The 13,322-nt window shown below is 44.9% G+C and overlaps 1 protein-coding gene across 1 annotated transcript; it reads right to left on the reverse strand.

Annotated features, from left to right (window-relative positions):
* Window positions 1-880: 880 nt before the first annotated feature.
* On the reverse strand, window positions 881-4,519 carry LRRTM4 (leucine rich repeat transmembrane neuronal 4). Its single transcript, XM_010158828.1, has 2 exons — window positions 4,516-4,519; window positions 881-2,433 (listed from the first exon to the last, which is right to left on the reverse strand). The coding sequence occupies exons 1-2, from the start codon at window positions 4,517-4,519 to the stop codon at window positions 881-883; spliced, it is 1,557 nt and encodes a 518-aa protein (XP_010157130.1).
* Window positions 4,520-13,322: the final 8,803 nt, after the last annotated feature.

The raw sequence follows: 13,322 nt of genomic DNA on the forward strand, positions 1-13,322 counted from the left end.
TTGCACCAATCCTGCTTACCAGGTATAAATAAGCAATGGCATTCACAAGTAAAAACATTCCTTCCACACACATTAATAGAGTCATTGGCAATACAGCAATGAAAAAACACAGTACGTTCTTGCCAAAGCTGAACAACAGACAAAGGAAGCACCAAGAGCTGTTTGTATTGCCCATGTTGCTGAGTCAAGATCATAACACGGCCTTAAGCACAGGAAACTCAACTCCTGTAGAGTTGTCTCTCAAGCTAAGCCTTCACTGATCACCCAAATGGAATAAAACCCCCAAGAATCCCCCTCTCCAACTCATGTGCTGTTTGACTCAAGGCTCAAGTTCAGAGGAGTAGTAAGGCACCTCGTACGTGCTTCTCTGGGACACAAGGAGACGCAACCCTAGGGTTGTGCCGCAGCCCTGTTGTCCCCTGGGTTACTCCTGAACCAGAGAATGCAGAAAATCTTTGCCATTATCTTTAAATGGGCCATAAACCCCCCAAGATTTGACGTGGGCTCCGGAGTAAAAAGGTTTCCATATTCATTTTTAAACCGGAAAACGTTGTTCAGCTCCTCTGTCTCCATCCATACAGCTGCTCCGCTGTAGCCACAGCTAATAAAATGGGTGCAAACAGGGGGAGAATAACACCTCAGATGCCTTTATCACAGTTTCTTACTTCAACTTAATCTATTTTTTTAATAAGTCTGAATTATTCACAATCATCGCCACCACCTCCCTGACTGTTGCTATTTATGAAATAACCTTTCATACTGAGCAAACCCGAAAGCGCAGATATCTCATGAATCTTTCTAGTGTTTAGAGACACCTCAAGAGCTTCAAACATTTACCTCTCCTTCCCAGCAGCTGAAATGGTTTTAGGAGGATCATGGTTCATACCTCACATTCCCTGGAGCCAGAGATGGTATACGTGCAGGGCCCAGATCCATTAACCGATACATCCATGGTCTCAGAGTTTGTTGGCTTGTAGTCCACGTAATACTCCTGTAACGGGGAGTTCATTTGCCTTTCAGACTCTCGGGCCTTTTTCCTGCGCCTCTTCATGAGAGAGTGCTGCTGGAGCTGTTTCATGCTGGCGGGATAGCGCTTCCACGACACGTAGATAACCAACAAGATCATGGCCACGGAAAGAAAGAGGGCCACGCTCCCAGCGATGATTTTGTGAAAGGAAACGTGCTCATACTCTGGTTCCACTCCAGGCGTTGGGGGCTCTGCAGAAGGGCTTGGCACAACAGACGTCGGCTGATTGCTTTCAAGTTTGGAAACGGTGGGTTTAGGAATGAAGACAGGTCTCTGGGGGGTTTTGGGTGGCTGGTATGACCTTTCAGTAACCACCACCTGGATTTCAGCACAGATATTATATGTTTCCACAGCATCGCTCACTTTTTCCCCCTGGATATGTTTAGGGCCTGCACATATCATAGTGCTTTCTTTATTTCCCTTGAAATTCTTAAGCCAAGTAAAGAGCGGGCAAATGCTTCGAGTACATTCCCACATATTTCCGGACAGAGTGATGGAGATGAGCGAGATCCATGTATTGATGGTCTCCTGAGAGATGTTGGTGAGTTTGTTGGAATCCAGGTTCAGCTTTTGCAGGTTGGGAAGGCACTGGAAGGTCCCAGGCTCTATCCCTGTAATGTCATTTCCTGATAAATCCAAGTTGTGCAAGGAACTCCAAGTCCACGTTAACCCTTGGCTAATAGACCGGATCCTATTCCACTGCAAATAAATCGAGCGAAGGTTGAAGAGGCGTGGAAAGTGGGCAAAATTGATCTTAGAAAACTGGTTGTGCTCCAAGTGGAGCTCTGTCAACTTCAAAAGGCCAGCAAAAGCATTACGGGATAAGCTCCGCAGGCGGTTGTAGCCCAAATCCAGAAAGTCAAGGTTTCGGCAGTCCTGGAAAACTCGGATCGGCACGGTTTTCAGCGAGTTAGACCGCAAATGCAAGATCAAGAGTTTGCGAAGGCCCTTGAACTGCTCCGACTGCAGCACCTGCAACTTGTTGTAAGAGAGGTCCAGATTGCGAAGGTTGGGCACCGGGTGAAACGTTTTGTTGTGCAGATGGGTAATTTTGTTGGAGCTTAGAATTAATTCCTTCAGCCTGCGGATCCCCTGAAATGCATCCTCATCCACGGAGCTGATGTAATTATGGTCAAGATAAAGCCATATGAGCTGATTCAGGCCCGCAAACTGATTTGATTTAAGCTTCTGAATGCTGTTGTACCGTAACGATAAGCCTTGCGACCCTCCAGAAATATTCTGCGGGATGTCTCTGAACGCATGAGATTCGCAGTACACAATCTTGCCATCGCATCTGCAGTTCTTGGGGCAAGCTCGCTGAGCCCCCACAAGCGTAACAACCAGCACCATAGGAAGTAGCACTAACACCACACTCATGCCTCTCAGCTGCTTAATTACATGAAAACCTACAATATTAAACAGAAAACAAATGTGCATTGTAAAGCTATTAAAATAAATCGCCAACAGGGTACTAACGTCAGTGGGTTTCTAATGAAGCGTCAGTGAAGCAGTGGATTTTGAAGACGACCTGTTTGCCTCCTGCCTTGCACTTTCTGCCGTGTGAATGCCTGCTCCTCTGAGTTTCTGCCTTGCCGTCTCTCCTACCCGCACCATCACCAGTACTACCCTTGTTTTCAATTACTTTTGTGTGATTTATGATCCCTCAGAAGGACCGAGAGCCTCCTCTCTATTCGCTTTTCTCCTGTACATCATCTCTCAGTGTAGCTGGTATATCCTTATCGCTAGATGCTGAGGTTTTAACAATAAACATATTTGTCAAGTCACTGTGCTGAATGCTCCACAGTACTGGAAAGGAAATGAGCCAAAGCTCCTGGCAGTTACGTGCTGCTAAACGTGTCCTTTAAGAACAACAATTGTGAGACCCACTCCTCCAAAAATGACTGCCAAAAGGGAGAAATCTGCTTATCGCAAAGTTTGACCCATCTTGAAAAATATGTATTTATCGTAAAATTAAACACTAAGTAAAGGCTTTACTTTTTGCACTGGGTGATTTGTTTTTAAGAGTGGGTTGAGGCAGGTTTACTCATTATTTTTATGTACCCCAAATACCTCAACAGATGCACAGAAACAAAGTTCAGCCTTACAGAGAAGTATTCACTAACGCTGGTATGGGACCCCAATACCAAGATAATGGCAGAAGACATATTTCTTTTGAATGAGTCACAGCCTGAACACATACTCATTTGAAGTTGTCCACATGTAGCTGTGAATACCTAAATATTTATCATTTTTTATATACATTATATACCCTATGAAAATAAACACACAAATATTTACATATAAACACTGCCTCAGGAGCAGCAAAACACAAAGTTTAAAGGGGTATATTGCTATTTCAACTCCCCTCTCTTCCACAGCAATACTGATGATAAGATTTCTGCATTTGAGATGTCAAATTTACCATCTATTAGCAATGCTGTGATGTGAGGACAGTCACATTTTCCACATTCTTTGAATAATTATGAAAGGGGGTGGAGGGGGCGTCAGAAAATCCAACATACATATGCACGCTTCCGTTAGCCTGGAATAATTTTAGGACTGCTGCCTCTGTCCAGAGTTGCAGTCTTGCTAAGAATTAAACTGCATTCTTCCAACAGGAAATATTTTAAGGGCCGGTATCTCCTCGATAAATAATTACTTTATTATTCGTCACACACACAAAACCAAGCCTGTGCTGCGGTTTAAGCCAATTTAAACCAAGGGGCAATCAGCAAAATAATTCCCAATCAAAAATACCCCTGATGATATGTCTCTGCCTTTCAGTTTAATGGGTAGATTTTTAATTTAAATCCTCATCTTTTGCTACTGCCTATGTGCCTGCAGCAGCCCGCTAGAAATACGTTCTGGCTGTTACAGACTTGGGGGGGGGGTGGGTGAAGGAGGGAGGGTAATAAACCTGTCACACTTGAAAAAATAAGACTGGCAAACGACGGCTGGAAACCTAGCAGAGATACAGGGCTATCTTTTCAAAGACCAAACAAGCCTGTGCAAAATCACCTATAGAGGAAAATCACCCCCTCCCCTCTGCTTCCCACATACCGCAAAGTGTTAACAGTCCCTTTTGACAGCCTGAATAACGCCACTACAGGCTCGCTGAACGTGAACATAAACCCAGAAGATACCGTGTGCGAGCGTGCCTCATACATGTACTTATCTCTACGTGTGCAGGTGTGGGGGTGGGCTGTACAGACAGAACGTACTCCACAGCCCCGACTCGGTGCATGCATTTACAGATTAATTACATATCAAACCACTGCAGGAGGAAAGGTGCGTGTATGTGCATGTTGAGGGGGGGGGAGAAATACATGATCTAAAAATACAATGGCAAGTACAGTGAGTCACCTGGCAAAGGAATGCACTGCTGCTGTTTAGCCTGTTCCCCCTCTCCATCAGCTCATAATCCAACTGAAAAATATACCATACAGCTGGCAGCCGTGCTAACAAACAAACAAGAAAAGTTCACTTACCCATCCTTTTGTCATCAACAAACGTCCTCCTTTTCCTTTCTCCAGCTGTTTTCTTCTCTCTCTTCCCTTTTTTGCTTTCCCTTTGCCTCTCTCTCTCTTTTTAAAACTGGTCTCTTTTCTTTACACCATCAGAATCTTCATGTCACAGCCCGGTTGCCACTCACATCACCGCCATCCAGCGTGCATGCCCGTAACCCACACAAAGTTCCCTAGAGAGGACAAGCAAGAATTTTGGGGATGAGGAAGGGAAAGGATAGGGAAGGGGTTGGGGGTGGGGAAGACAGGACGAAGGATGGGGGGGGAGTGTGTGGGGGGGGTAGGGAGGGACTCTAAGCTCTGAGAGCCATTGTGTAAGTCATCAGAGAACCATCAGCATTAAGTGGCAATCAGCAAGTAAAAGCTGTAGCAGAGCACGAAGGTAAACCAACTTCTCCGGGAGAAATAAAAAACCCTTTCCCGGTACCTAGCATTTCTCATTCCGCTGCCTTTTGCCATTCCCAGACACAGCAATCCATCCTCCAGCTTCCCAGCTCCTGAAGCAGGCAGGCCTCCTGTCTGTGCAAGACCCCTGTTTAAAAGCTACGCAGGATAGGTTTATCCATTTAGCTGGTCAGGTTTAAAGTGTTTTGTAGCTGTGCTGAGAGGCAGCTCTTGTCTAATTCCGAAGCCTTTCCATAGAGTGATGATGCTTTGGAGCTTGTTGGTGCTGATGTTCCAGTTTGTGATACACTGAGTGCCCTCCACTGGAGAAAACAGATCGCACATTAAAGCTCCAACAAGCCAGCCTGTCATTGCTATGCAGACTTTCTTCCTTCCGAAAAGCAAATTAAAGACACAGCATTGCCTTGCCCACCAGCATCCCTCCCCGGACCCCTGCGCCTTCCCTAGGTTATCAAGTGGTTATATTGCGGGGTTCCTGGCAGCCCCTGTAAAAACACGAAACAAAACTGCTGCTCCCTGGGTATTTGGCAACCTGATCTTTATCTCATCCACCTGACTGACCTGCCTGGTTTTCCTGGGCAAATTCAGAACTGCTTTTATTCTCCCGTGTTCACAGGGTGAGAACAGGAGAAGGAGTGTTTGCAGCTTAAAAGTGAAAGTCGCGTTAAAGGGTGGGGGGCGGCAAAGGCATAAACATCATGATCATCCGGGCGAGCAGCATTTCATTGCATGCAACAAACCCCAGCCTAAACGTACTGAAAACAGCTTGGGTTTCCCTTTTGTAATCTAAGCGCCTCTTGGTCAGAAAAATACCGAGTTGGATAAACAAGGCAGGATCAGTGACACCTTTCTGAAACCCCTCGTCGCCCCCAGCTCTCCCCCACAGCGGCAGTGCCTGCCCACGGCCAAGGGCGCTGGGCTGGACGCAGCAGACGCAGCCCCAGAGCCCGCGTGCGCTCTGGGGTGTGACATCCCCAGCCTTCCATCCCCGCTGTTTGTCGGGCTGGCTGACCGGGGCTTGGATTAACTCTCGCCCAGCTCAAGAGAAAGATGCCGAGGGGACGCGGCGCGAGCGCAGGACCACACAGGGCTCCTTGGAGTCGGTGCTGGTCAGCCCTGTTGGCCACAACCAGGGGAGTACCTGCCCAGCGCAGCGCACGCACACGGCCCCGTCCGGGTTTCGGAGCAAACGGGGCAGCACTGTGTCCTTCCCCAACACTTTGAACTTGGGTGCTACTGCTTATTTATTCACCCTGGCTACCTGCTCCCTCCTCTCCCTGTGCTACACAATCAGGTGTTTTGAAAACAATGCCTTGCCCAAATCTTGAGTTCAGATGCCAAAACGGTGCGAGTGCTTTACAAAAAAGTTTGTCATGAGTTAACCGTTACACGTTATTTATTGTTTTTAAATATTTTAAAAAACTTCCTCCTTATGGCTAAAGAGCACCCAGCTCAGCATCTTACATCCCATACCCCTCGAGGTTTCTGTGTAGGACTGCTCCTAATTCCGCTCTGTAACAGAAATGGAAACGGTAGGAAACTCAAGGCCAGGTTCTGAGCTATTTTAGATTCCTGGCTCAGATGAAAAGACCATCGCATGCCCCAGTCCATTCCAAATGGACTGCCCAGCCCCAGTACCTGGTCCCCTGGCAGGATGTCCATCAGAGCAAAAAGGTTGGGACACAAAATGGGCAAAGGAGTCCAACTCCATTTAAAAATGAAAAAATAAAAAGCCACCAAACAATGCACAGACATCAACTTTTTAATCCCCTATATCTGCATCCAGACTGCAACATCTCAAAGCTGCTGAATAAAAGAACTGGGTTTGTTTCTCTTGTTATAAGAATTTGTTGCTATCTATAGATCAGAGATTGATTTGCATAAGAAAAATATCATAATTAATCATGATTTTACTCTGAATTGGCCAGCAATACACACCTCCCTGCAACAAGATTCAGAACTTAATTAGCATAAATGATGTTGAAAGTACTTTTTTCCATATCTCTATTAACTACATCTGCATTACAGTCAGTATCATTTTAGCTAACGCTCATATTTATTCATGATATAATTTCCTAATAAAGGTAAAAGCTAAAGTGTGGGGCTATTATACCTTGCACTGATAATTCTCCAGGAAAAGTCCATTTGAAACTCTGCCAGATGGGAGAGTGAACTGAGGAGAGTGATGTCTACAGAAGGTGTACTGATTTTCAGGGGATGTCTTTTCCTGGATCCTTTGATCCTACGAGAGCTGAAGCAGCGTTGTCATAAGCTGTCCTACTGCCATATACTTCCTGGGACTCAAAAAACCAACATGCCTACAAAATGCTTTAAATAATTGTATTTTTAGAAAAATCCTGAGATACTGTAATAGGAAATTTTTCAAATTTCAAACCAGAAAATTTCAGTACCTGAGCGGAAACCAAGCAACCTTTTGCTCAACAGCACCAATGCTCCCACCCCCCCTTTTCTTTTTGGGTTTTTTTTTTTTTTAAATTTTCTGATAAAATAGAAAACAAAACCATTTGAACATTTGCTAAAGAGGAAGGAATTGGAAAGTTTTAATCAGTCTAAATAAGTGACTCCAAAAGGTAAAAAATCCTCATACAGGAAAGGGGGAGGAAAACGGCTGTTTCTGGGGAGGGGCGAGAGGTACAAGATCACTGCACACGGCTGAGAGACCTGACGTGTTCTAAGTGCTCCGCCGATCCCCATCTACACTCTGTAGTACCAGCTGCTCAGCTCCCAGAGATTCACAGCCCTGAGTAACTTCTAGTAGCATCAGTGGTCGCAATGCTGCTGGAAGGAAATGAGCTATTTTCCACGGAGAGCTCTAAGGTTTGCTCTGCTCCTGTGCAGCCTGTTCAAAATACTCCTTGGTGAGAAAGGCATGAGAAAAATAAGCAAAGTGAAGAGGTGCTTGGGCCCCTCCATGGTACTCCCAGATCCAACTCTGCAAAGCTCATGACTGAGGCAGCAAACAGCACTTGGTATTTCCCCTTGATCTACTCAGCCATTAGGTTGTATTTGAGTTGCGTTTTCAAGGCTTTGCAAAATCATTCAGACCTTCTGGATAGATTTAGAGGTTTCAGGCACAAAAAGAGCAATTACAGTCATCCAGACAGAACATAAAACAAGAATCCTCCCCAAAACATTTCCACAACAGACCCACAATTTCTGCAGTGATGTCCGTTTCATTAAGACGAGTGGTTTTATCCACAAAGGACTGGAGAACCACCCAATTCCTGTGCAAGCTGCTGCAGTGTATAACCATCCGCACTACTGAAGAGTTTTAGGAGTCAGAGCTCCCTGGAAGAGCCTGGATGCAGCATGAGCCCTGCAGCAGTGCCTTCCCTGACCACCATCCATCTCCCACCAGTCACAACAGTCACACATAAGCCTTAGCTCCAACACCTCCTCTTTCACCAGGTGCTAATGTAACCTGCCAACACTTAGGGCAGATCCCCCGATGTGCAACCAAAGACACAACCCTGATACAGCCTCCAACAAAATGATTTTTGCTCTTTAGTGCAACTATGAAGGTTGGTATGACTCAAAGAATCAGATCGTCTCAGCTGCAGGGATCCCAGCTTCAGCCTCTGCATCTCATCCAAGACAGCAGACAACACTCCAGGAAAAGCTGGGCTCTACATTAGCCCAAATACGGGTTTAGATGTCCTCCAGCTTTTTTTCAAACCATTATTCTCACAGGCATATCACCATCACTAAGATGCATTTCCTCTTCATTTAATTAAAGTCTTATTTAAATTTTTCTCAGACATCTATTAACTGTTTTTATTTATAAGTTTATCTGCGTATTGACAAATGTCTAATCTCAGCTCTTAATTGCTTTTAAAGCATCTAGCAGCCTTACCAAACCCAATCCCAAAATAAACACACAGCCCAACCATACAGATATTGCATATCCTAAGGTTAACTGGAACGTAACTCCTCCCCAAATGCTTTTTGGGGACCAAAAGTCCTCCAACCCTGCTTTTTCATCCAAATGCCAATTCTTTAGTTTATACCTCTAACAAATAATTTGCAGGATCATGTATCAGAATTTGCTGGCAGCGTGATAGAGACAAAAGAGAGTTAAGATGTTTACTGCTGTCAACATTTGGGAGACTGAAATGAAAAGATGGTTGCACCCACAACAGTCTGACCACCCTCCAGGTTAGCTGGGGGTGTGGCGCGTTGGACAAGTGCACCACAAACAAAATGCTTACTGTGTTGTTCTCGAGTAGGCTGAACCAGAACAGGAACCATTAGTAATTGGGCTGATTTCAGTAAAGCAAAGGAAATTAATTAGGTGTCCATGCTCACATCCTTTATTTCCAGAGGAATTATCACAATGACTTCTAAAATGTAAAACGTAGGTAGATGAAACCTCCCCATGGCATGATCCCAGCACTGGAGTGCTGTATCAGTGCATCTTGGGGGTAAGTAGCATGGGGTTTTGCCCATAGAGTTGTCCTCTACGTAAATGTCACCTGAACCTGCAAAAGCTTTTTTCTTTTGAAATTCACATCACTGTTATTTGCCAAATAACAACACATCAAGGAATTGATTGAGCAGTGAGAAGGTAATCAATGAGCAGTATCATAGGTACAATATCAACTCTCATTGCAACTGTCAACAAACAAAAGACAAGCTTGCCTACCAAAAAGAAAACACATGCACACACATGCAAACACACAGAGTAACTAAATGCAACACGAAATTGCGCTGATGAGCTCAAGATTAAACAACTTCTGCTTCTTTGTTGTACTTGGCTGCAATAAAAAGGGAAATTCCTGCCCTGTGCTGTACTTAGAGCAAAATGTATATCCCTCATGTGTGCTACAGCAAGTGCTTCCTCCGTCACCGGCACAACACACCAGCGATGAGAACAGTCCCAGAGGTTCTCGGCAGCTGGAAAGAGGATTTTTAAGACTCTTCCAACACTGGGAAATGCAGCAGAAATCCAGCAAGAAAAGGCAGGACTGGGAGGCTGAGCCAACAATTTTCAGTACAGGACGAAGCAGTTACACCAGAAGGTAGTGCTGGAGGTGACCCTCTTGTAACGCAACACCAGCTCTGCAGCTCCACCAGCCACCACCCTCACCACGGCGCAGCCACTTGCCAGTCCAGACTGGGGCAAGAGCCTGGCCCAGGCCTGTGCCACAACCTGTGCCCGAGCAAGGCCCAAAGCCCGGGCACGGGCTCTCTGCTCTGAGGAAAGGCTCAGATTACGGCAAAATCTGCAGCAGTGGGAGCTAACCCGTTAACGAAGACATACCCTAAAGCTCTATTTATTACATGACACAGGGCACAAGGGCAAATTTGCTCATTTAAAACTTTTTCTCGTATCACGGCCACTGCAGCCAAAAGGCCTTGTAGGTCTTTTCATTTTAGGATCCACTTTAGGTCAACGGCAGCTAACAGAGTAATTCTGGAATTGGTATCTTGTCTTTTATCAAAGATTTTGTCAGTGCTCATTCTCCACCCTCCCTCTCCTTCTGCTTTCAGAACATAGCCATCTGAAATTGTTATCTGGTGTATTGATCTCCCAAAAACTAGACAATCGATGTCTCTTCCATCAGTATTTCAATGGGGTTTTTTTATTCCTCAACTGTCATTGAAAATATTGCCTCCATACAAGGAAAGATACATGGCCACAGTTTTGTAGACATAACCATAAAGAAAAAAAGAGAATCTCTCTCCTGATGTGCTGAGGAGTCGCCTGGACCATCTAAAAGATCCACTTAAGCGAAACCTTACGTTCGTATTTTCTAAAGTACAACTAAATTCCTTCTGCCTCCAGCTATGCATACTGCTGGGGACTTCTGAAAATGCAACCCTTAATGTCTTTGTCTGCCTTCTTTCAGTGATAGACAAGTCTGCACCAGGTAATAAGAGATGTATTTGTTCTTCAGGAAACTCTACTAAATCAGTTAAATAAGATGCCCCACCCCTCAACTGTATCAACATGATTATGAGTCTACGCAGCGCTCCTTGAAAACTCCTACAGCGTCTCTTTGTTTAGAATTAATGTCTAAATACAGCCAAGGAACAAAGCCTCTGCTGTGGAGCAGCATTTGTCAGAGCAGTCAGGATCTTCACATGAGCACCCCAACTGCTCGTTGTCTCCGTAACACAGGGTGTCCCAGTTTCCAGCTTGGCCACGCGTGAAAGCTCCACGCTTCCTCTCTGCACCACTGGCACTCACCAAGGCAAACTGGTGTGGTGACAAACACACAGCCAAGGTCAGACATACAGACGGGTGAGCGGGTTTCCCTTCCAACCTTCCTGTGCCGGCGCGACAAAAACGCACATCGAATTGAAGAGGGTTGTGTAACATTCATCGGAGCGTACCTCAGTCCTTTCCTTCAGCTAGGAAAGGTGGTTAAAGCATTTCCAAAGCAAAACAAGCAAACAAAACCCAAGCAACTCAGCAACAAATTCACTAGTTTTGAAAAAAATTCCTACAGTGGCTGGAAAAAGACCCAAAACCCTAGATTCCAAGCAAGGAATGTTTCCAGCACTACGAAGCTTGCTTTCATTCTAGCACCTTGCTGAGAAGTGGTTAAATTTTTTAAGCTATCCAGGTTCTGATTGTGCAGCTGTGATATTTCTTGAAAGCCATCAATATGAAACAGTGAGCATTTTAATTAAAAACACAGTATTTAAAGTATTTCCTACTCTACCTTCCTGAGACTGACAGCAAAGTGACTGTGCCACTGTCATTGTTGCTGCACCACTATGATAATTTTGGTATAAGAAGCCAGGAATAATCTCACTTGTGAAAAACAACTTTTAATCATCTTTTCCTATTTATTCACAACTTGCATTGCAAGAGAGTTAAATATTTAAGATTTTTCCTACAGCTTCTCGTAACTGCACCAGCTGAGTAACACCGAACCGTTGTCAGGATCCGCCCGGGAAGATCCCGAGTGGTACAGAAGGCAGAGCAGTATTGGCGCAAGGGAGGAACGTGCGGTGGCCAAGCTCAGCCTACCACAGGCAGCACCGGGGCACCGATCACCCGTGGGTAATGCCCTGCGGCACGTTTGTTAGACCCCCCCGCCAAGCAGCTGGGTTTCGGCAGACCTTACAGCGGGCATTTCAGTCAGGTTTGATTCCAGCTTTTAAAAAGTGTTTCATTAAAAGAGATAGGATTTAAATAAATGAATTCATCCCAAAGGACATCTGGACATCTGTTATGTACCAAAGTAAATTTCTATTTAGCTAAATCCCGAGGCTTATCTATCAGATGGATAATCTTTGGCATTTATATTCCCTCACCATTCCCACCCCCAATCATTTGGCACCTGCCAATCTTGAACATACAGTCTGAAAATAACCCAGCCTATCTACAGAGAATGGACTGGCACAGAGAGGCACTCACGGCCCAAATCCTCGCCTACCTGTCACCTTCTAACCCACCTGAAGTCGGTGGTTTTCAATAACTTGTTAAACTCAAGACGACGCTGAAGCATGTAATAACATTTACCCACATCTCATTTCTGCTTCCCACAGCGACTGTGCTTAAGGTCATCATTTACACTGAGAATCATCCTGGAGTTAGTTAATTGAATAAAAGTAATTCAAATCTGGCAATTGTTAATAAATTTGAAGTCCTACAATTTGGTTAATCCTCGGAACCATCAAGGGGCTGGGAAGTCACTTGTCTTTCTCTCTAATGTTATTAAAGATGGAAACATCAAAGCTTTGCAGTATTCGGCTGCTGCATTAATGTGGGGTCATTTACGCTTCAGCGTGAAAAATGCGCGTTGGCACGCAGGAGTGGCAGCCCTGATGGTTTTTAAATCCAGACAAGATTCACTGAACTTGTCCCTAACTTTGTAACAGAACCCCTTTTGTGACAGAGGGAGTATTTTCACCCTCCTCCAGATGATTTCTCTGAGATCGTTCATCTTGGAGGTCACCTGTCAGAGGTGGTTTTGTTTCAAAGCTTGTTGGTTGCTTTTTGCGGAGAGGATGACAACCACTTTGAAAACCCAAAGTTTCTGATGTTCCTGTGTTCACAGCTTGGATAAACAGAGTCCACTACAGGATGACATGGCGGGGGGATTAGCAGGAAAGGAACACCCTCTTCAGATTGCAAATTCAAAGTCTTTGAGCCATCTGCATGCTCCCAACAAGATTTCTTTGCAGTTGAATTATCAGTCTCAATTTATTCTACTTCCATGCAGTCTTATTGAATTTATGGATTTTCCTTCTGATGACCTAATGTTTTTTCCTTCCCCCCCCCCCGATCTAATTGAATGAAATTACTTGTCATCTGTGGAAAAAAACTCACCCTAAATCCTTATTGCAATCTGCGTAAACTTTCCCTTCTTCAACTACCTTTATTTTGCACT

Source organism: Eurypyga helias, unplaced genomic scaffold (assembly GCF_000690775.1).
Source record: "Eurypyga helias isolate BGI_N326 unplaced genomic scaffold, ASM69077v1 scaffold9289, whole genome shotgun sequence".
NCBI lineage: Eukaryota > Metazoa > Chordata > Aves > Eurypygiformes > Eurypygidae > Eurypyga > Eurypyga helias.